This window comes from Salmo salar, chromosome 26 (genome assembly GCF_965601325.2).
Source record: "Salmo salar chromosome 26, fSalSal1, whole genome shotgun sequence".
In the NCBI taxonomy this organism is placed as follows: Eukaryota; Metazoa; Chordata; class Actinopteri; order Salmoniformes; family Salmonidae; genus Salmo; species Salmo salar.
The window spans coordinates 37,340,001-37,364,691 of record NC_138316.1 but is presented as its reverse complement, the minus strand read 5'-3'; the positions used below and the strand labels follow the sequence as shown (position 1 = coordinate 37,364,691).

The following is a 24,691-nucleotide window of genomic DNA, read 5'->3' as shown; positions in this document are numbered from 1 at the left end:
TGTGTGTGTGTGTGTGTGTGTGTGTGTGTGTGTGTGTGGATGCTTTTTGTTAGTTTGAATATAAGAGCAGAAAGTAGTTCACTCTGAAGACTTCCACAGTTGATACATCAATGTTTAAAATACCATGAATAATGAGTTGTTTATCTAGGGGCTGCACCTCTGTTTTCTAGGCCTATTAATTAGGTGTGTGTGTGTGTGTGTGTGTGTGTGTGTGTGTGTGTGTGTGTGTGTGTGTGTGTGTGTGTGTGTGTGTGTGTGTGTTAAATCTATTTTATTGATAGGCTTGTCACTAACCCCTTTCAACTTTGATCTACCTATTCATTTAATAGAGAGAGAAAGAGAGAGAGAGATTATTTTAATTGGAAAGTGTGTGTGTGGCTAATGATGCATTTTCAGGGACAGTTGATATGTGATTCACAATAATATTAATGTGTATATCCAAATTAAATCTTTTGACCATGATAATCTCAGACAGGCAGGCAGTTAGGCTGGCAGACACCGTTATACAAACACTCACAGACAAATTCTCCTTCCTAATAGGGTCACGGTATGTTCTCCAACTCTCTCCGTTCGTCAGTGGAGGATGCAGTTTGTCAGTGTTGTCAGGGGAGCGCCAGTAGCAGGGCAAAAGGTGGCCGTGATTCTTTCCAACGGCTCCCTCAAGGCAGACCCGTTCAGAACCAACAGTACCCAGGTATCTAACTGCCTGTCTGCCTGTCTGCCTGTCTCCTCCGCATCATTAACAATTGGGAGAGAGAGGGGTAGACGGGGGCAGGAGCGGAGGAAAGAGAGAAAGAGGGTGGAGAGAAGGGGGGCCGGGGGAGAGAGACAATGGGGGCAGAGATTGCTGTCAGTCTTTATTGCACTGATGAGTAAATCCTGAGAAGTGATCCAGTCACTTTCTTTGTGCACAGAAAGGTTTTATCAGTAAAGGAGGGTTGAGATGCGTGGCTGACCAGCTGTGTCTCTGATTCTTTTACTGTTCTTTTTCATTTCATTCCCTTTCTTCTTGTTTTTCTTCCAGAACTCTTTGGCATTTAATGACTGTAGTGTTTGTGTCTAGTGTGTGGGCGGGCTGTAGGAGCTGTTCTTTTCTTAGATTCCTCTCTTTTTGTTTTGTTATTTTTTCATGTTTTTCATCCTCTTAAGAAGTCATGTAATATGATGCCATTAGTGAGGAGAGAAGACTGAACCTGGGGAATGTGAATGTTCTGAACTCATTAATATTTCTTTAGTATCTACTTGGATCATTAGATGTCACAGACAGTGGGCTGTTCTTGTCACAACCTCTCCTCTCACGCTCATTTCCTCTCTCCCTTTCTCTCCTCTCGTGATGTGTATATTCCTCTCCTCTCTCCCTCCCCCTCTAATAGTTCTCATCTGTCATATATCTAGCTCCCCAGTAGCTGGACTGGCAGACTCATTCTGTGACCTTTAACACCCACCATCATAATCTTCCTCAACCTCCCTCCATTAAATCTCTTCCCATTTCTCACCCTTTCTCTCTGTGTGTTTGGTCTGCGGCCCTGCCAACTACAGAGTGGTTCTTGTGACAGCTGTGAGGTGGTGACATCTTCAGACCATCACATTCAAATACAGACAAATCCTTCACAGACCGATTCCTCTGTGAGTGAGTGATGACATTCTGTGACCAATGTGTTAAATTTAAGCACACAGAAACAACTGGGTTCAATCCCAGTGTGGGGCACTAGTTCTTGGATGTTGTTTTTTGCCCCTAGTGGCCAGTTTTGATGCTGTCTCACAACTTCCGGAGGACCTGCACAAATGTTGAATTTCGCTTGGTATCGCAAGTGATCCCTCTACACACACACAGACACACAGACACACAGACACACAGACACACAGACACACAGACACACAGACACACACACACACACACACACACACACACACACACACACACACACACACACACACACACACACACACACACACACACACACACACACACACACACACACACACACACACAAAAAAAGCACCCACTCTAGTTTATCTCCCTCCACTTTCAGTCTAAAAGGCCTTCTAAAATCACAGGGCAATTTTTTCCCACTAGTGTAAATTGACTCTAAAGAACAACACTAAACACATTCTCTGGTTGCTTTCTGAGAGTGATGCTCTCACATGTTCCCGGCAGGTGCTTCGGTATCAGGGAAGATTTAACTTTATCGGACATATGGATGTCACGTCCTGACCAGTAAAAGGGGTTATTTGTTATTGTAGTTTGGTCAGGGCGTGGCAGGGGGTGTTTGTTTTGTGTGGTTCGGTGTTTTTGGTTTATGTTCTATATTTTCTATTTCTATGTGTATATCTAGTTTTCTATTTCTATGTTGGGTTTTTGGCAATGACCTCCAATTAGAGGCAGCTGGTTGTCGTTGTCTCTAATTGGAGGCCATATTTAGTTGCGTTTGTTTTCACTTTTGTTTTGTGGGTGGTTGTTTCCAGTATAGTCTGAGCACCTTACTGGACTGTTTTCGTCGTCAGTTTATTTTGTTTAAGTGTTTTCTTTAATAAAGAAAGAAGATGAGCACTTTACCCGCTGCGTTTTGGTCCAATCCTTACGACGCCCTTGACAATGGATTGGGTGTGTAATCCATTAGGGCTTCCACCCACGCAGCCAGCACCATCAATAAATGAGGGATGTTGGCCAAATGAGCCACATTTACATGTCCTTAAAAACAGCCTAACTAATTACAAACAACTATTCCTTGTGTTTGGGTGTGTAGAATATGCAAAACTTTAAAGCCTATTGCTTTATTGGTTTTTACTTTTCGAAAACAATTGTCCACCTCATGGTTCAGCAGTCAGAGCACTAAATGCATCAGGGCATAGGATGCATAGACCTATAGGCTTAGGTGTCCACTGTATGATATTAAGATTAATATATACACTACCGTTCAAAAGTTTTGGTCACTTAGGAATGTCCTTGTTTTTGAAAGAAAAGCACATTTTTGTCCATTGAAAATAACATCAATTGATCAGAAATACAGTGTAGACATGGTTAATGTTGTAAATGACTATTGTAGCTGGAAACGGCAGATTTGTTTATGGAATATCTACGTAGGCGTACAAAGGCCCATTATCAGCAACCATCACTCCTTCTTTCCAATGGCACGTTGTGTTAGCTAATCCAAGTTTATCATTTTAAAAGGCTAATTGATCATTAGAAAACCCTTTTGCAATTGTGTTAGCATAGCTAAAAACTGTTGTCCTGATTAAAGAAGCAATAAAACTGGCCTTCTTTAGACTAGTTGAGTATCTGGAGCATCAGCATTTGTTGGTTCGATTACAGGCTCAAAATTACCAGAAACAAAGAACTTTCTTCTGAAACTTGTCAGTCTATTCTTGTTCTGAGAAATTAAGGTTATTCCATGCGAGAAATTGCCAAGAAACTGAAGATCTGGTACAACGCTGTGTACATATCCCTTCACAGAACAGCGCAAACTGGATCTAACCAGAATAGAAAGAGGAGTGGGAGGCCCCGGTGCACAACTGAGCAAGAGGACAAGTACATTAGAGTGTCTAGTTTGAGAAACAGACGCCTCACAAGCCCTCAACTGTCAGCTTCATTAAATAGTACCTGCAAAACACCAGTCTCAATGTTAACAGTGAAGAGGCGTCTGATAGTTCCTCTGTCCAGTGTCTGTGTTCTTTTGCCCATCTTAATCCTTTCTTTTTATTGGCCAGTCTGAGATATGGCTTTTTCTTTGCAACTCTGCCTAGAAGGCCAGCATCCCGGAGTTGCCTCTTCACTGTTGACGTTGAGACTGGTGTTTTGCGGGTACTATTTAATGATAGTACTATTTAGGAAGCTTAGGGCTAGCCCCAGAGATAGAGATATGCTTTTAGACACCGACATGAAGGTATTTATTCTTGTCAGATAGCATACTGCATCTGCTATAAAGATATAGGCATACAGAAGGAGGCTAATTCGTTAATTTTGTGAATATTTTGTATAAAGATCAGCATTATATTTTATATTATAGTAGTAACTCTGGTAGGCCTGAACGTTCTGCCTCACCTCAAGTTCAACTGTCGGTCAGTTGGAGAGCTGGCGCTCACTGCCTTAATATCATAGACCGGCAGTATAGTAAGCTAATAGCCACACCACACCAAACCTTCTCAAAAGTTGCTTACCTTTATTAGGGTAATATCAAAAGTACAATCGAACCATTGTTGATAGGGTAAATACGAGCAGGATATTATATTGCGGCAAACACAACATTATAGTTGGAACATAATTTCTCCAAATAAAATAGCTCAATAGAATGAAAGAAAACACTTGCGAATTGGTTTTAACCTTCACAAAAGTTTTGAAAAGGATATGTCGCAGCAATTACCAAGAAAGGCGGGTGCTTATGTACCCAACAAATGACAGCAATAGGCTAATGGTAGTTCTTTTCCAACAGACCTACTTATAACCCATCTTAAACTAAATACAGAGTGCACAATTAAAACGGCAGATCAAACTTAATTTAGCCAGTGAAAATGTCTCAACAGAATGAAACAAAACACTGTTTGCATATTTATATTAATAAATAGGTATAGAATAATAACTATGATATACAGTAATAATAATGATAAAACAAATGATTATAAATACACAAAAAACAAAAAACATTTAAAGGTCCAAAATGGCATCCTACCTGAATAGCCAGTTGCACAGTAGACTGCATTTGGCCGCTCCAACATCCATCTCATCTTAGTCCACTACAATATTGAAACTTGTCCATACGGAGGACATTGCCCTTGTAGCTGGGCTCCAGACTAACATGCTACCATGGTGACACTAGTGCCACTAAGTTTTTCAGTTGGTGGCACAAGCCCATGATTTGGTGGCACAATCAAAAATGTTTTTGTGGCATTACGCAATAGAAAAAAATTGTAGGCCTATCATCTTTTAAAATTCACAGTGCTTTATTAAAAAGTGTATTAGACTACTGAGATGTTATTGAAGAAATATGTTGTTTCATCATATTTTCATGTTGTGATTCAAAATATTTTAATGACCAACCTAACCCATTGATTGTCATGCATTTTGAGCAGATAATTATGATATTGTTATATTTTACTGTTAAAATAGTGCTCAGAATTTTCTGAATGTATTTATTTTAATAAAGATGAATTTGCATCTTAATGTGCTCTAACATTATAGGCCAATTTATTTGGGGCAAATTCACCACCTGAGTAAGTGGAAAAACTAAACCCAACTACTAGGTCACTATCTCTACAGATAATACCCACCGCTGCTATTACAGTACATTTAATGTAATAACTAAACCCAACTACTAGGTCACTATCTCTACAGATAATACCCACTGCTGCTATTACAGTACATTTAATGTAAAAACTAAACCCAACTACTGGTCACTATCTCTACAGATAATACCCACTGCTAGTAACCATGTATTAATCTAACAGCACTGTCGTGTCTTTGGCATCATTAAACTGAAGACTGTTATTTTATCAAATCAATTCTCTGTAATTATTATTACGTGATTAAACTAATCACGTAAATGTAATTAACTAGGAAGTCGGCGCACCAAGTAAATTATTCAGATTACAAAGTTATAATTTTCCTAATATAACTTTCAGATATTTTAATATCTGATCAATTAGTCTTCTAATTAATGAATTATTCTTTACCTCACATTAGTCTCATTCCAAACGTTGTAAATTGTTGGTTATCTTCACAAACCCAGTCTTCACTATGAATCATCCATACATCAATTGTCTCAATCATTTATTTATTAACTAACTAAATAATCCCAGAAATGCATCAACAAACAAACAAAGTAGATATGGTTACAAGGAAATGATAGGGGATGTGCCCTAATGGGCTTAACTGGTATGGCGGCTTGGTAGACAAAGGGACTGAGAAGGGCGTGAAAGACAAAACACTACACAGTTGATAATTATAATAATTGAAATGCTACTCCTTTGCACATGAACGCTCACTCATTCGGGAATAATTGCAATCAATATATATATTTACGCTCAGTGTGTCGTTGTGATCTCTGTTGGAATCGTCCTTCTTTCTGTTGGAAGTTCATCCGCCCGTGGTTAGAATGGATACTTCAGAGTCCCATTCAGAAATGTTGTTATAGAATAGATGTTTCGGCGGTTGTCGGCCTTCGCATTTAATGGTATAGAATTCCTAGCTGCAGACTAGTAATTAGTATCAAAGATTTGCTCTTATTCTGTCGGCATCGATAGTCTCAGAGTTTCAACAACCATTACAACCTTAGCTTATACTCAGGTTTATGGTTTCTACTCAACCCTTAGCCCTCTCGGTAATCGAGGAAAGCTTGGTCTCCACTCATACCTTAGCTCCCTCTGTGATCGAGGTACTGGTCTAAAGGGAAATTCCCAAGGTGGGGGTTATATCCAGAACAGTAGAAAAGGGCTGTCCCATGACGCCAGATCAATGTCTGTGCTCATGGGGCGGGCCTATGACTTAGTTAAACTCCAAAGGCAATTGGAGTTTCCTTCATTAAACAGTTTATAATCACATTACATAATTTCACAAATAGTTTCATCTTTACTCATTCATTTTATACAACAATTAGATGCAAGCCTCAAAACTGAGACTCTTGTATAAACAGAGTTATGGTAATGTGGCTGTTTTGTCTCTCATGAGTTTCACAAACATTAAACGAAATGGACCGGTCGTAGCTGGATTCTCCCCCGACCGTATGGACATTGTTCAGTTCTCAAGTTCTATGATGGAGAAGAGGTTCCTTTGTTCTCCTTTGAAACCTTCTCTCTCTACACTCTGGCCATGAGGAGAGAGACTCCTCTAGGAATTTATGACCTGCGATAACAGAGCCTGGGTGTAGGGGGAAGAGAGAGAGGTGGTGAGAGAGAGAGGGGGATGGTGCAGAGAGAGGGGGATGGTACTCGCTATACCCAAAGAGGACCACGTCATGACAGTACATTTAATGGGAAAACAAAACCCAACTACTAGGTCACTATCTCTACAGATAATACCCACTGCTGCTATTACAGTACTTTTAATGTAATAACTAAACCCAACTGCTAGGTCACTATCTCTACAGATAATACCCACTGCTGCTATTACAGTACATTTAATGTAATAACTAAACCCAACTACTAGGTCACTATCTCTACAGATAATACCCACTGCTGCAATTACAGTACTTTTAATGTAATAACTAAACCCAACTACTAGGTCACTATCTCTACAGATAATACCCACTGCTGCTATTACAGTACTTTTAATGTAATAACTAAACCCAACTACTAGGTCAGTATCTCTACAGATAATACCCACTGCTGCTATTACAGTACATTTAATATAAAAACAAATACATTGCAGTTGTAGGCCTATGCACTCGCAATGGCCAATCCACATTTAGTGTGCTCCATATCTCACAGCCATATTGAATGTCTTGTTTGTAAAATAGTTTCATAGCAAATATCTTGTTTGTAAAATAGTTGCTTTTGAGCTCGAAGAAATAAAAAGTATATCTACAGAAAGCTGAGAACATCCTCTCTCCACCTTTGACAACAGAATAGCTGTGTTTTCCCCACAATTGGATTTAAAAGTGTTATACAGAACACTTTTCTTTCTCCTGGAGCATTTTTTCCCTCTGAAAAGGAGAGAGAGAGTGCCTCGCTCAACATAGCAGCAGGCCCCAGCGAAACAGGGGCAGGTAGGCAGACACTTTCATTACAGGAATCATGAGGATAATGTAATTTACTGTTTCACCAAATCAAGGTTTTAGCCTCATAAAAACAAAGACATTTTGAGTGAGGTAAATTAATGTGCAGCTCGCACAGATGCGACCAATACATGTTTTAACTCGCCCAGCGAGACTAAATGGTGGCAGTTTGGAGCCCCGCCATGTAGGCTTTTCACTGCTCTCTAATTTTCATTTTACTTTGATGAAAAAGGGCTCCATCTTCACAATCAACAGTATCCTAGGCCAAGGCTCCTCTCTCACTCTCTCCTCAGCAGCAGACCAGCCCCGGACAATTTGGCTGACTACAATTTATCGGCTTTTCATTTATTTTATTGGCCAAAAGCCGGAAATTACCTGCTAATGGAAACCCTGGTGTGTGTGTGTACATGTGCATTCGTATGTCTGTGTATGTGTGCTGCCAGGTGTGTTCTAACTCTTTGTGTGTGTGTGTGTGTGTATGTGTGTAGGTAAGCCAGTGTTCCTCCATATGGGTGAGGAGGTGGATGGGGTGGACATGAGGGCAGAGGTCGGCCTGCTGAGTCGCAACATCCTGGTGCGCGGCGAGATGGAACCTGGTTGCTACGGCAACGATGCCTGCAAGTTCTTCGCCTTCGACACTTTCGGAGGACACGTGAAGGTAATTTAATTAACATGTCATTAATTGTTCATGAATCTACCCCTCCAATCTATCTATTCATCCCTCTATCTACACCTTTACTTTATTCATCCATCCACCCATTCATCCTCTCTTCATCCTTCCATAAACCCCTACATCTTCTCTTTGTCCTTCCGTCTACTTTCATCTTTTCTTTATCCTTCCACTGATCCAAACTTATAGATATTGTGTGTAGGGCCGGACAATTCTGGTAACTTAACTTCCTTAACCATTTACAGCGGTGGGATAAATCAGGGTCACACATAGTGTTTCTTGGTATTCTTAAACAATTCTACTTTGAAACAAAAGTATACGCCTCACACACATGGTTATGGGATAAAAAAAGAAGACACCTGTATCATGTCAGATATACAGTTGAAATGTGTTAAATGTTGAGTTTGCATCCCAATATTACACTTTATATACATTACAGACGACTGAAATATAACAAAACCGTTTCACATAGAAACACCGGATTTTCGGCGGGTTTTTGAAATAATGTTTATTAATTATGAATATTATTAGTAACCTTCCACCCATGAGGCCTCAAGGTCATTTGACTGCAGGAAAGGGCTACAGTCTGTGAGGTACCAGAGTTCTGCAGCCCTGATCATGTCTTTCTGTTCTGTTTATTCAGTACCTTGAGGCCTTCACCAGAAGAAATGGGCTATTGTTTTGGGCTATACTGTACAGTTAACATAAAGGTTACATTAAGAAAGTGAGCTCATCTATTGTCCTTACAGGTTAGGTGAGGGTAAGGGAACAGTTTATAGATTTTAGTTATAATCAGATGTTTAGTTAGAAAGCACAACCCTTCCGTCCCCGTCTAGCATGGCTAGACGCCCAGACTCTGGGGAGCACAGTTAGGACAGAGAGAGCTGAGACTGTCACACACACCAGCCAACTAGATTATTACAGTAATGATCTGGTTTGGGTCATGACTGGCATCAGATGACATATGGTGACGCAATCTGTCAATGACATTTGTAATATCATCGTCATGACAGTGGTATGTCAGCTGTCATTAGGCCAGTGTGATTCTATGACAGATGGACAGGCAGGCAAACACACACACACACACACACACACACACACACACACACACACACACACACACACACACACACACACACACACACACACACACACACACACACACACACACACACACACACACACACACACACACACACACACACACACACACACACACAGCACCATAACAGCTATGGATAGTATTAATGCCAGATAGCAATCCTGATTTAAGCAAGCAGACAGGCTAGTGTTTGCACAAATAAACAATTGTCACTTTGCTGACAGGGTGTCACGACACCAACGGATGGTGGCGCCCCTCCTCGCCCGGGCGGCGCTCGGCGGTCGTCATCGCCGGCCTACTAGCTGCCATCGATCCTCTGTTTCACTTCCTATTGGTTAGGTCTAGGTTAGGCACGCACCTGTTTTGTTTTAGTTGTTAGCGGGGGGGTATTTAGTCTAGCTAGGTAGGTTTGTGTTTTGTGCGTGATTGTTCTATGTCAGGACTGTGGTAGTTTGAGGACAAGTGTTTTCCCTCTGCCTGTGTTTTTTGTTTGCCACAGAGGTTTTGTGGGCTGCGTCCCTGCCTAGTTTAAGCTGGGGTTTTGGAGCGTTTGTTTGTTATGCGCCCTGCCCTACCGTGTTTGGACTATGTGGATACCCATTAAAAGTGTGTTCACGGATTTTCTGTCTCCTGCGCTTGACTCTGCCTCTCCTGCTTCCTTGAGCCACCCTTGACACAGGGAGTGTCACATTGGGAGAGTTTCTTGTTTTATGCTGTTTGCCATTACTGTAATTAGGTTTGGCAGAACATTTCCAATGAGTGAAAGTTTCTTGGAAGCTCTTTTGATTGAGTTCCGTCTCAATGAAGCAAATTTTATTTACAGCACAGAAACCAAGCAAGTGTGAAGTGCAACCGGAGACACACACACACACACACACACACACACACACACACACACACACACACACACACACACACACACACACACACACACACACACACACACACACACACACACACACACACACACACACACACAAACACAATGGCACACTGGCATAGTCTTTAGAATGAGTTGGATTGCATCCTGTTCAATAGACAGCTGTTTATTGAAGCTGTCAGTCATGGGACCTGGGCTGTGTCCCAAATGCCACCCTATAATAGTGCAGTACTTTTGACCAGGAAATGCAGGGCTCTCATTTGGGATACAGCCCAGGAGAAGATCCACAGCTAGTATGGAATGGAGCCACGTCCATCTCCACTGCCTGCAAATTCTTCCCATTACATTCTAGTCAACCACATTTTAATGAAGAATTATGGAAACAATTTGATTGGTCTCTCATGCATGGAAACTCACTATCTTTTTATCTGTCTGCTATTCAATCTCTCACACTTTCACTGTTTCTTTCACATTCAAATTCTCCTGTCTTACTCTCTGTCTTTCTCTCACTCTCTAGCGGGCTCACTCTCTAGCGGGCTCACTCTCTAGCGGGCTCACTCTCTAGCGGTCTCACTCTCTAGCGGTCTCACTCTCTAGCGGTCTCACTTTCTAGCGGTCTCACTCTCTAGCGGTCTCTAGCGGTCTCACTCTAGCGGTCTCACTCTCTAGCGGTCTCACTCTCTAGCGGTCTCACTCTCTAGCGGTCTCACTCTCTAGCAGTCTCACTCTCTAGCAGTCTCACTCTCTAGCGGTCTCACTTTCTAACTGTCTCACTCTCCCCCTGTCCCCACATGTCTCCCACCCAGGTGGAGCGTGGCTTTAAGTCTGTGCAGGTGTCCGGTGTAGAGCTGCAACACATGGGTCAACAGTCTATGGGTCACTATCCTGTCCACTTCCATATGAATGGAGACGTGGACCAGAAGGGAGGCTACGATCCCCCCACCTCCGTCAGCGATCTGTCCATCCACCACACCTTCTCCCGCTGTGTCACTGTGCACGGCTCTAATGGCCTACTGGTGAGCTATATGCATGCACACACTTGGACATTTGGTTCCATACATTTGAGAGTATAAAAGTGCTGCTGGTTGGCCATTCAGTTGTCACGACGACACCCGCCTTCGCCCAGCCTCTTCACCATCTGTGTGTGTGTGTGTGTGTGTGTGTGTGTGTGTGTGTGTGTGTGTGTGTGTGTGTGTGTGTGTGTGTGTGTCTGTGTGTGTGTGTGTGTGTCTGTGTGTGTGTGTGTGTGTGGTTAAAGAGGTCTTCTGTCAGATCAACTGTCTTACCCCAGCAGAACCCCAAATATAAGCTGTATACCAAACGAGTGGCAGGGTGACAGCTGTTTTTCGGATCCCAGATGTAAAGTAATTTAACTGAATCAGTAGCGTTAGCACATTCACAGAAAGATTTTCGAACCTCACTTGACAGGTTTCTTCCGTTCACGGAGGCACAGAAAAAGTACAGTCAAACACATCCATTTTATTAGCATTACTCTCTAACTGCTGTATCTGTCACGTCCTGACCAGTAAAGGGGTACTTTTGTTATTATAGTATGGTCAGGACGTGGCAGGGGTGTGTTTGATTTATGTGTCTTGGGTTGTTGGGGTTTTGGGTAATGTTCTATGTTGTCTATTTCTATGTTTGAATGTCTATTTAGTCTATTTCTATGTTCAGGTTTGTTTGGGCCTTCAATTGGAAGCAGCTGTTCTTCGTTGCTTCTAATTGAGGGCCATATTTAAGTAGGGGGGTTTTGTCACTGTGTTTGTGGGTAGTTGTTTCATGTATAGCTGTGTAGCCTTACAGGACAGTTTTTTTTGTCGTTGTTTGTTATTTTTGTTAAGTGTTCACGTTTATCCAAATAAATAAGGAAGATGAGCACGATACCCGCTGCGCCTTGGTCCACTTTTTATGACGCACCTGACAGTAGCTGAGTTTTTGAGAGACGTTATAACGCTCCACATCTTGGGTTGAAAAATTCTGCTAACTTTCCCCAAATTCCCAGGTTTTTCAGAAATCCTGATTCCAGGAATCTTTGAACCAGGACTTCTAGAAAACCTGGGAATTTTGGGAAAGTTGCTGTAATTTTGTAACCTTATCCAGGTTGAGCTACAAGGGTTTCAGGAAACTTTTACCTGTGGTGTTACTTCACTGTCTTTGCTAAAAATCCGAGCCACCTACGGAATTATAATGAGGATAATAACCATATTCATGATTATGCATGTTGCTAATTACTGTTGTGAACCCAGGGACATTATGATCTGTGGACTTTACAGGGTCACAGACAGAGCAAATAAATAGAATTACGCACAAAAGAAGATAATTGCTTCTAGCTAGAATTGTATGAGAACAGTCTGTCGGAAACTGAGGTGGGATTGTGTGTTTGCGCGCTCATCGCGCTCAACTTCGCCCATCCTCGTGCACGTGCGTATGTGTTGGAGGGTTGTTAAAGGTGTCCTGTTGTGTTGCCACGGCAATCAGAGAATTTATCCGTTGCCATAACGAGGAGATGTGCTGTTGCTACCCAACATGGCGTATCTAAACCAAGGCTCCTGAAAATTGGGTACAAACTGGATAGAAAACAATTGTGTCCTGTCACTCTTCAGGCGTTAGAAGGAAATGGAAGATAGATGATGAGATATTGAATTCTCTGAGATGTTATCTCTCTGCTTCGGCTTCGTCCCAGTTAGTACCCTATTCTATTCCCTACATAGTGGAATAGGGGCCCTGGTCCCTATGGGCCCTGGTTTAAAATAATGCACTAGATAGAGAATAGGGTCCCATTTGAGACTCAGGCCCTGGTCTCCTCTCCTTCATCAGATGTCAGAATATCTCCATAGACATGAAGACTGGGGTTAGCTCCCCATGATTTAGCTCAGCAGTCTAATACAGTCTTGTGTTAGCAGAGGTAGTTTGGTGAACTGTTCTCACATGAGGAGACTTCCCCAAACCAACCGCAAAGAAGAGGTGAGATAAGCTAGCTAGCTAGCGTGACAGGCAGAGTAATATATTTCTTTAAATGGTGTAGCTCAGTGGAATGATGTGTTTCACACCATCTGATAAGATGGGGTTTTTAGCCCAGTGCAGATAACAGAGAAGAGACAGAGAAGGAAAACCACTTCCTTCAGACATGCATCTGTGCCATTCAAAATAAATGTGTGCATGGTTTGTCAGGGTTGGAGTTGTTCCAGTCAATTCAGAAAGTAGGACTAAACCAAATTCCAATTCCAAATGTTCCTCATTGAAAAGCATTGAAGGTATTGGAATTGGAAATTCAGCATACTCCTTGAATTGACTGGAATTTGAATGGAATTGACCCCAACCCTGGTGTTTCTCTCTCTCTCTCGCTCTCTCCCCCCCTCTCCCCCCCCTTTCTCCCTCCCTTCCCCACTCACTCTCTCCCCCCCTCTCTCTCCCACTCTCTGTCCCTCCCCCCCTCTCTCTGTCCTACCAGGTAAAGGACGTGGTGGGCTACGATGCTCTGGGACACTGTTTCTTCACTGAGGACGGTCCTGAGGAGAGGAACACTTTTGACCACTGCCTGGGGCTGATGATCAGAGCTGGTACCCTGCTGCCCTCCGACAGGGATAGCAAGATGTGTCGTGATATCACACAGGGAGCCTTCCCCGGATATGTGGCCAACCCACGTCAAGACTGCAGGTAGAGGAGATCAACAGAAGTGTTCCCTTCCCTTCACGTAATCCTAACCTTAAACTATTAGTGGGGAAGATGCAAAACTGACCCAAGATCATCGTCTAGGGCTGACTTCACATCTACACATATAGATACACACATATGTAAGATGGATATATACAGACAGCCACAGGTAGATACATGTACACACACACTCACCTCTTTAGCATGTCTGTCCTCTGAACTGATATGTCTGTCCCCGTGGTAACCTGCTATCTCTGGTGTTAGAGAGACAGAGTATGATTAATGCATAAGAGACACGCTCAACCAGAAGATACAACACTGCAATAAGACTGCGCTTTACCTTATCTTACCTTAAATCACACACACACACACACACACACACACACACACACACACACACACACACACACACACACACACACACACACACACACACACACACACTGCTTATTACCCGACTGACGTTCTCTATTCCCTTTGCAAATCTAATTAGGTTGGCTACAAGTCTGGATCCCACATTCATTTGAGTGTTAAAATCAGAGTTTTATCTAGTTGTCGGTTACTAGGGCTGCATCCCAAATGGCATCCTATTCCCTACAGAGTGCTGTCGTGTCTATGTGTCGTTTAAAGAGTTACTATTTCCCGAATGTAACTCTCTTCAGATATTTTCATATCTTATCGATTACAATCACTTATTAATCTATTACCTCATCAGTCATATTCCGAATGTCGCAAACTCTTGGATATCTGCACGAACGCTAGCATAAATTATGACTCAGCGATATACCAATTGGCTTAATTACTTATTTACTAAGTAACTAAATAATCACACAGAAGTACATAAACACACAGGATAGGTTATACATTGGTTACTAACATGATACAATGAAAAGGCCCTAGTGGACTAAACCGATATGATGGCTTGTTACACCAAATGAAAAGGGAGGGGCAGGTAAGAAAGAGCAGGAGAAAAGACAAAGGACTACTATCGTACACACAGCTGTTAACTAGGCTCATGGAAATGCTAATACTTTGCACATGAACAGCCACTCATTCGAAAATAAATAGCATTTTACATATTCACGAGTGTATGCCTTTGTTGTCTCTCTGTTGAAATCGCCGGTCTGTCTGCTGGAGAGTCAGTCGACAGAAAGTCTCTGGTTTGTCCACCAGAGATCAAAGTCTTTCGTAGTTCTAGCTTGTTCCCTTTGTTCTGGAAGTGTCTGTTAAATATGGATACGTCAGACGTACCAATGGTCGTTTGATAGGGAAATGTTCTCCAGAATGGATCTTTCAGAGTACCACCCATTGGTTCTCGGTTGCATTTACCAGACTAAAGTACTTAAACAGCTGCAGACTGAATGTTCCTGTGTAGTCTTTAGTTTTGTAGAGATGTGTCACGACTTCCGTCGAAGTCGGCTCCTCTCCTTGCTCATTCAGCGGTCGACGTCACTGGTCTTCTAGCCATCGCCGCTCAACTGTTCATTGTTCCATTTGTTTTGTCTTGTTTCCCCGCACACCTGGTTTACATTCCCTAATCACACTACATATATATTCCCTCTGTTCCCCCCCATGTCTTTGTGTGGAATTGTTTTTGTTACATGCTTCGTGTTACGCACCAGGCTGGTTTTTCCCCGGGTACCGTGTTGTACCCGAGTGTGTTTAATTGTTTTACTTATGTATTATTGTGACTGTTGTCGCGCTTTGCACTTTTGGCTTTTGGCTGGAGGTTTTTGACGCAGTTGCGTCCATCTGTTGTTACTTCTGCCAATTAAAGTGTGCGCCTGATCACAACTCTCCGCTCTCCTGCACCTGACTTCTTACCAGTAGCGCACAACCTGACAAGATGTTCTTCTTCTCTGTTGAAGTTTCAGAGTTCTAGCCATTACGTCCCTCTCAGCTCACGTTGTTGGTCTCGTTGGCCTAATGTACATTGTGTCAGAAGTGGGTTTTATACCCTCTGGAAAAAGGGGGCGTTCCATGACACCGATGTAATGTCTGCTCACGTGGGCATGGCCACTGACTAGGTTACGACTTCATATGAAAAAAAATTCTCAATACATCTTCCCACAAATAGTTTCATATTTAATCATATACGTTCCCCCACATTTGGATGTGACCCTGACAACTGGGAAATATACACATTCAGAGATACACTTATGTTGTTATACTGTCTTAAGTTACGTCAGAAATTATTAACAAATTCCACAGCATTGTTCTTTAAATACCCAAGGACCATTCCAAATGTTTGGGATACAGAAATAGTGTTTAATTATTCAGCCTTTTAATGTTATCGTACTGCAATGTCACTCTCTGTGGTAACAAAGGGATTTAACTTCCATTTCTGAGAGTATGGAGAGAGAGTTTTCCTGCAGGTATTTATGACCATCATAAAACTGTGGAGAGGGGGGGGGGGTGCCTATGATCCTCCCCCCAAGGGCATGTCATGACAGTGCACTACTTTTGACCATGGTCCTATGGGTCCTGCAGGGTCAAAAGTAGTGCACTATATAGGAGCTTGGTCAAAAGTAGTGGACTATGTAGGGAATAGGGTGCCATTTGGGACACAGCCCAGGAATTTGCCTTACATTACATTTCATAGAAACAATTAAAGATCTAGACACCTCACTGATAAGCAGACAGGTGGAGACATTAATACGGCAAAGCCATGAGAGAAGGTCACGTTAGAGTATGTGTACCTCTCCTCTCCCCAACTTTCCATTCCTCTCCCTCCTCTACTCTCCTCTCCCCTCTCCTCTCCTCTCCTCTCCTCTCCTCTCCTCTCCTCTCCTCTCCTCTCCTCTCCTCTCCTCTCCTCTCCTCTCCTCTCCTCTCCTCTCCTCTCCTCTCCTCTCCTGTCCTCTCCTCTCCCCAACTTTCCATTCCTCTCCCTCCTCTACTCTCTCCTCTCTCCTCTCTCCTCTCTCCTCTCTCCTCTCTCCTCTCCTCTCCTTTCCTCTCCTCTCCTCTCCTCTCCTCTCCTCTCCTCTCCTCTCCTCTCCTCTCCTCTCCTCTCCTCTCCTCTCCTCTCCTCTCCCCTCTGTTCGTCATTATGATACTCCTCCTAAGGAACAGCCTCCATAGGAATTTATGGAAATTTACATTATTTCAATGTTATGCTTCAAGGACAATGAAAAATAAAACGTATGTATCATCCAAAACCTGTAGCTGTTGAAATGAAAGCATGTTGCTCACCTCTCTACACTACAAAGCAACAATAATGTACAGCTGGAGAAGTTCATCCATAATAATATGTTTTCAATATTGCTCACCAATTTAAGATCAATCTGATGTAAAGTGAAGCCGGTAAAAATAAATTGCAATGACTCTTGGTACAATAAACCTAGGAAGTGTTTCAGTCATACTATAAAAAACACTGGGTTGACTGGTGGCCTATTTGTATACGTCATATCATGTAGCACTAGGCTGGCTGCTAACGTTAACTACATTCACTGTCAATGCACAATATTTCTTCAGCAGTTGTGAAAGGACTATTAGAAAATCCATAAGAACAGCAGTTAAATTGCAGACATGAACCACCACTTCATCCATGCTTAATAACATCAACAATGGGTTATCGTTTTGTAATATATGTAGCATACATTGACATTTACATGCGTTGCTATGGTTACACAGTACCAGAAGCCGAGCAGTTTGTCTCTCAAAATAGAAAAAAAGGACATGTTCTACTCTAATAATTTCAATACTTCCATATGAAATGTCTTCCCTCATCACTTTAATCGGTGCTGGCTGCATACATATGTTGCACATCAGGGCATTGTTGACAAGGTGGGTATTTTAATGTGGGGAAATAGTTTTTCCCTGATTCACTTCCATTAATCAAAGCCTCGAAAGGAAGAGTTTAATAATGGAGGCTCTTATTGGCCAAGACACAGCGTCAGCTACCCAGGGTTTATATACATCATGTCACCTACCAAAAAGTATGAGGTAACAGAATTACTTTTCCTCAGTAAAGTTTTGCAGATTTGTTGCTTCCCCCATATCTCCTCCCCCTCCCTCTCTTTCTATCTATTCTCTTTTCCCACACATCTTCTCACACAGACACAGTACTATCACACTCTCTCCACCTTCCCTATTCCCCAACTCTACTGTCTTCATCCTCTCCTCCCATCTCTCCTCTCCCCTCTCTCTATCGCCAGACTCCTCTCCTGTCCTGTCCTGTCCTGTCCTGTCCTGTCCTGTCCTCTCCTCTCCTCTCCTCTCCTCTCCTCTCCTCTCCTCTCCTCTCCTCTCCTCTCCTCTCCTCTCCTCTCCTCTCCTCTCCTCTCCTCTCCTCTCCTCTCCTCTCCTCTCCTCTCCTCTCCCCTCCTCTCCTCTCCTCTCCCCTCTCTCTATCGCCAGACTCCTCTCATCTCCTCTCCTCTCCTTTCCCTTCTCATAGCACAGAGTGAGTATTAACTTAAAATGCTGAGAGGAATAAAGAAACACATGACTGTAGAGAATATCTACAGTTCCGCCCAGGTGTTTAAATTACAGAGGAATCTATGTATTCACTGCACTTCCTACAGTAATACACACACATACACACACACACACACACACACACACACACACACACACACACACACACACACACACACACACACACACACACAAACACTCAGATGAACATTTTATTTTAAGATACATAACACCTGCACTTAATGCCTGTAAAAAGAGAGAGAGAGGGAGGAAGGAGAGATGTGAGAGAAAGAAAGAGATGGAGGTGAGAGAGAGAGAGAGAGAGAGAGAGAGAGAGAGATGAGGGTGAGAGAGAGATGAGGGTGAGAGAGAGATGAGGGTGAGAGAGAGAGATGAGGGTGAGAGAGAGATGAGGGTGAGAGAGATGAGGGTGAGAGAGAGAGATGAGGGTGAGAAAGGAGAGATGAGGGTGAGAGAGAGAGATGAGGGTGAGAGAGATGGAGGTGAGAGAGAGAGAGAGATGGAGGTCAGAGAAAGAGATGGAGGTGAGAGAGAGAGAGAGAGAGATGGAGGTGAGAGAGAGAGATGGAGGTGAGAGAGAGAGAGCGAGATGGAGGTGAGAGAGAGAGAGAGATGGAGGTGGGAGAGAGACTTGTTGGTAGTGATTGCTAACACTGCTGTGACAATTGTCACTCATTACCCAAAGCTGCTTATACCGCGCACACACACACACACACACACACACACACACACACACACACACACACACACACACACACACACACACACACACACACACACACACACACACACACACACACACACACGAGACAGACAGTGTGTAACCACTGTCTGAAAGAGTATTTTGTGTACTCTGCTGTGCATATGCCTGTTGTCCGAACCTCTGGCAGTCTCTATCGGGGTGCCACAGGGTTCAATTCTCGGGCCGACTCATTTCACTGTATATATCAACGATGTCGCTCTTGCTGCTGGTGATTCTCTGATCCACCTCTACGCAGACGACACCATTCTGTTTACTACTGGCCCTTCTTTGGACACTGTGTTAACCTCTTGGGGCTAGGTGGGACGCTAGCGTGCCACCCGTGGTGCACTCCATCAACAGCAGGTGCATTTCAAGAGCGGCAAATTTGAATCCAAATAAATGTCAAAATTCAAATTTTTCAAAAATACAACTATGTTACACCATTTGAAAGATAAACATCTCCTTAATCTAACCACGTTTTACGATTTCAAAAAGGTTTTACGGCGAAAGCATAAATTTAGAGTATGTTAGGACAGTACATTTACAAGAGTTGTGTGTAATGTTTTGTCAAGTCAAAGACAGGGTCACCAAAACCATAAAACCAGCTAAAATGATGCACTAACCTTTTACAATCTCCATCAGATGACACTCCTAGGACATTATGTTAGACAATGCATGCATTTTTAGTTCTATCAAGTTCATATTTATATCCAAAAACAGCGTTTTACTATGGCATTGATGTTGAGGAAATCGTTTCCCTCCAATAACCGGCAGTCAAGTCAGCGTCACAAATTAAATAATTAAAATTAGAAAACATTGGTAAAATATTATATTGTCATTTAAAGAATTATAGATTTACATCTTTTGAACGCAATCAACTTGCCAGATTTAAAAAGAACCTTACTGGGAAATCACACTTTGCAATAATCTGAGCACTGCGCCCAGAAAAATACGCGTTGCGATACAGACTAGACGTCATGTTGGGGAGATCTAAAATCGAAAATACTATGTAAATAATCCATTACCTTTGATTCTCTTCATCAGATGTCACTTCCAGGTATCACAGGTCCATAACGAATGTAGTTTTGTTCAAAAAAGCTCATCATTTATGTCCAAAAATCTCCGTCTCGTTAGCACATGATGTAAGCCAGCCGGACTTCTCGTCATGAACGAGGGGAAAAAATATATTTCCGTTCGTTCAAACATGTCAAACGTTGTATAGCATAAATCATTAGGGCCTTTTTTAACCAGAACATGAATAATATTCAAGGTGGACGAATGCATACTCTTTTATAACGTATTGGAACGAGGGTACCCAACATGAACTAGCGCGCCAGGTGTCTAATGGGACATCAACGTTCCATGGCTCTTGTTCGGTCAGATCTCCCTCCAGAAGACTCAAAACACTTTGTAAAGGCTGGTGACATCTAGTGGAAGCAATAGGAAGTGCCAAAATATTCCTAAACCCCTGTGTTTTTCAATGGGATAGGTTTAAAGTCAATACAACACATCAGGTATCCACTTCCTGTCAGAAAATGTCTCAGGGTTTTGCCTGCCAAATGAGTTCTGTTATACTCACAGACACCATTCAAACAGTTTTGGAAACTTTAGAGTGTTTTCTATCCATATATAATAAGTATATGCATATTCTAGTTACTGGGTAGGATTAGTAACCAGATTAAATCGGGTACATTTTTTTTATCCAGACGTGCAAATGCTGCCCCCTAGACCCAACAGGTTAACTAACCTCCAGACGAGCTTCAATGCCATACAACACTCCTTCCGTGGCCTCCAACTGCTTTTAAATGCTAGAAAAACTAAATGCATGCTCTTCAACCGATCGCTCCCCACACCGGCCCGCCCGACTAGCATCACTACTCTGGACGGTTCTGACTTAGAATATGTGGATAACTACACATTCCTAGGTGTCTGGTTAGACTGTAAACTCTCCTTCCAGACACACATTAAGCATCTCCAATCCAAAATGAAATCTAGAATCGGCTTCCTATTTCGCAACAAAGCCTCCTTCACTCATGCTGCCAAACATACCCTCGTAAAACTGACTATCTTGCCGATCCTTGACTTCGGCGATGTCATTTACAAAATAGCCTCCAACACTCTACTCAACAAACTGGATGTAGTCTATCACAGTGCCATCTGTTTTATCACCAAAGCCCCATATACTACCCACCACTGCGACCTGTATGCTCTCGTTGGCTGGTCCTCGCTACATATTCGTCGCCAAACCCTCTGGCTCCAGGTCATCTATAAGTCTTTGCTAGGTAAAGCCCCGCCTTATCTCAGCTCACTGGTCACCATAGCAACACTCAATCGTAGCACGCGCTCCAGCAGGTATATTTCACTGGTCATCCCCAAAGCCAAGTTTTCCTTTGGCTGCCTTTCCTTTCAGTTCTCTGCTGCCAATGACTGGAACGAATTGCAAAAATCACTGAAGCTGGAGTCTTATATCTCCCTCTCTAACTTTAAGCATCAGCTGTCAGAGCAGCTTACCGATCGCTGTACCTGTACACAGCCAATCTGTAAATAGCTCACCCAACTACATCTTCCCCATATTGTAATTTATTCTCTTGCTCTTTTGCACCCCAGTATCTCTATTTGCACATTTATTTATCTATCTGCACATTTATCGCTCTAGTGTTAATGCCAAATTGTAATTATTTCGCCTCCATGGCCTATTTATTTCCTTACCTCCCTACTCTTCTACATTTGCACACACTGTACATACATTTTTCTGTTGTGTTATTGACTGTACGTTTCTTTATGTGTAACTCTGTGTTGTTGTTTTTGTCACGTCACAGTGCTTTGCTTTATCTTGGCCAGGTCGCTGTTATAAATGAGAACTTGTTCTCAACTAGCCTACCTGTTTAAATAAAGGTGAAACAAATTAAAAATAATATTCCCCTGTCTGCTGACATACCGCTAACATGTTCCCCTGTCCGCTGACAGACAACTAACATGTTCCCCTCTTCCGCTGACAGACGGCTAGCGTATTCCCCTGTCCGCTGACATACCGCTAACATGTTCCCCTCTTGCGCTGACAGATGGCTAGCGTATTCCCCTGTCCTCTGACATACCGCTAACATGTTCCCCTCTTGCGCTGACAGACGGCTAGCATGTTCCCCTGTCCGCTGAAATACCGCTAACATGTTTCCGCTGACAGATGGCTAGCGTATTCCCCTGTCCTCTGACATACCGCTAACATGTTCCCCTCTTGCACTGACAGACAGCTAGCGTATTCCCCTGTCCGCTGAAATACCGCTAACATGTTCCCCTGTCCGCTGACAGACGGCTAGCATGTTCCCCTGTCCTCTGACATACCGCTAACATGTTCCCCTGTCCGCTGACAGATGGCTAGCGTGTTCCCCTGTCCGCTGAAATACCGCTAACATGTTCCCCTGTCCGCTGACAGACGGCTAGCATGTTCCCCTGTCCGCTGACAGACGGCTAGCATGTTCCCCTGTCCTCTGACATACCGCTAACATGTTCCCCTGTCCGCTGACAGATGGCTAGCGTGTTCCCCTGTCCGCTGACATACCGCTAACATGTTCCCCTCTTGCGCTGACAGACGGCTAGCATGTTCCCCTGTCCACTGAAATACCGCTAACATGTTCCCCTGTCCGCTGACAGATGGCTAGCATGTTCCCCTGTCCGCTGAAATACCGCTAACATGTTCCCCTGTCCGCTGACAGACGGCTAACATGTTCCCCTGTCCGCTGACAGATGGCTAGCATTGTCCATGATACTTGGTTCTGCTTCAAAGCACATGGAAATATGCAGCTCTTAATTGATCCCTATACTGTATACACACACAAATACTCACACCCACACACACACCAACCACCGTTCCCAGTGATCATGCATGCCAAACGTCAGTCTCTATTGTCAGTGTGTGATGTCTAGCTGTCATAACGTTAGTGTGTTTGTGCCTCCAGGTTTTCTTGGGGGATACGTGTGTCATGTCTTGTATGTGTGCAGTTATAGGAGACAGCCATAGTGTACATAGTGTAGCCACACATAGTGTACACTGCCACTGTCATGTAATAGTTCCCTTCAGTCTTTATGAATTGGTACATTCAATTTGTGTTACGATTCTTTATTGATACCAGTTAAAATCAACAAGCTCTCACAGTCTCACTGCAGAATTCGACGTTCATCCACGTTCTACAAACGTCAAATTTTGAAGTTGCACCAAAAGTCAAATTTCGAAATGTTTTTATTGGTCCTGCTGCTCTGTGTCGTTCCAGTTCTCCAAATGTCCCCAAAAAATTCTGGACTTTTCTGAGGTCTGGTTAAAAAGCGACAGTGCTAGAAGCATACATACAAGATATGATGAATCTAAGTCAGTTTCATTTAGAAAAATCTGCAACAAACTGGAAAACCCAATTTATCATCATCTGACAGTTTAGACCTTCACAAATGCAGGGTTTTTCAGTAATGTACATTTTCACTGAACAAAATCAGACAGCATATCCCAATCCTAAAAGCTAAACTTAAAGCTTTTTATTAATCAGTTACAGTAATAATTTTCTTTTTATGGCATCTTCCGCTCAATCTCGCTCTCTCTCCTTCATTCATTTTGAAATACCCCAAGCTCAACAAAGACAATTACACCTCTCTCTCTCTCTCTCTCTGTCGTTCTCTCTCTCTTGTTCTCTCTCTCTCCTTCTCTCTTTATCGCTCTCTTTCTCTCTGTCTCTCTGTCTCTGTCTCTCTCTCTCTCTCTCTCTCTCTCTCTAGTAGAGACCTTGATTACCGATGACCTGATTTGCTTTCATGTTTTTGAAAGGCAGCGACGACCCCTTGTTAATGGTGTGTGTGTGTGTGTGTGTGTGTGTGTGTGTGTGTGTGTGTGTGTGTGTGTGTGTGTGTGTGTGTGTGTGTGTGTGTGTGTGTGTGTGTGTGTGTGTGTGTGTGTGTGTGTGTGTGTGTGTGTGTGTTGTGTGTGACAGAGCACTTTTAAAAACATTAAAACATTATTTCACCATTATTTAACCAGGTAGGCTAGTTGAGAACAAGTTCTCATTTACAACTGTGACCTGGCCAAGATAAAGCAAAACATTGCGACACAAAAAACGACACAGAGTTACACATGGAATAAACAAACGTACAGACAATAGAAAATATCTATATACAGTGTGTGCAAATGAGGTAAGATTAGGGAGGTAAGGCAATAAATAGGCCATAGTGGCAAAATAATTACAATTTAGCAATTAAACACTGGAGTGATAAATGTGCAGAAGATGAATGTGCAAGTAGAGATACTGGGGTGCAAAGGAGCAAAAAATAAAAAAATAAATACAGTATGGGGATGAGATAGTTGGATAGGCTATTTACAGATGGGCTATGTACAGGTGCAATGATCTGTAAGCTGCTCTGACAGCTGATGCTTAAAGTTAGAGAGGGAGATATGAGTCTCCAGCTTCAGTGATTTTTGCAATTCGTTCCAGTCATTGGCAGCAGAGAACTAGAAGTA

General features: G+C 42.7%; 1 protein-coding gene across 2 annotated transcripts in view; it reads left to right on the top strand.

Moving 5' to 3' along the window:
* LOC106587725 (cell migration-inducing and hyaluronan-binding protein) overlaps positions 1–24,691 on the top strand; it is a 177,594-nt gene that overhangs the window by 124,734 nt on the left and 28,169 nt on the right. For both annotated transcript variants that reach the window (XM_045708740.2, XM_045708746.2), the window contains exons 12-14: positions 8,195–8,364; positions 11,165–11,374; positions 13,810–14,015. In XM_045708740.2, the coding sequence (XP_045564696.1) occupies positions 8,195–8,364; positions 11,165–11,374; positions 13,810–14,015 (586 nt within the window). The remainder of the gene's footprint in view (positions 1–8,194; positions 8,365–11,164; positions 11,375–13,809; positions 14,016–24,691) is intronic.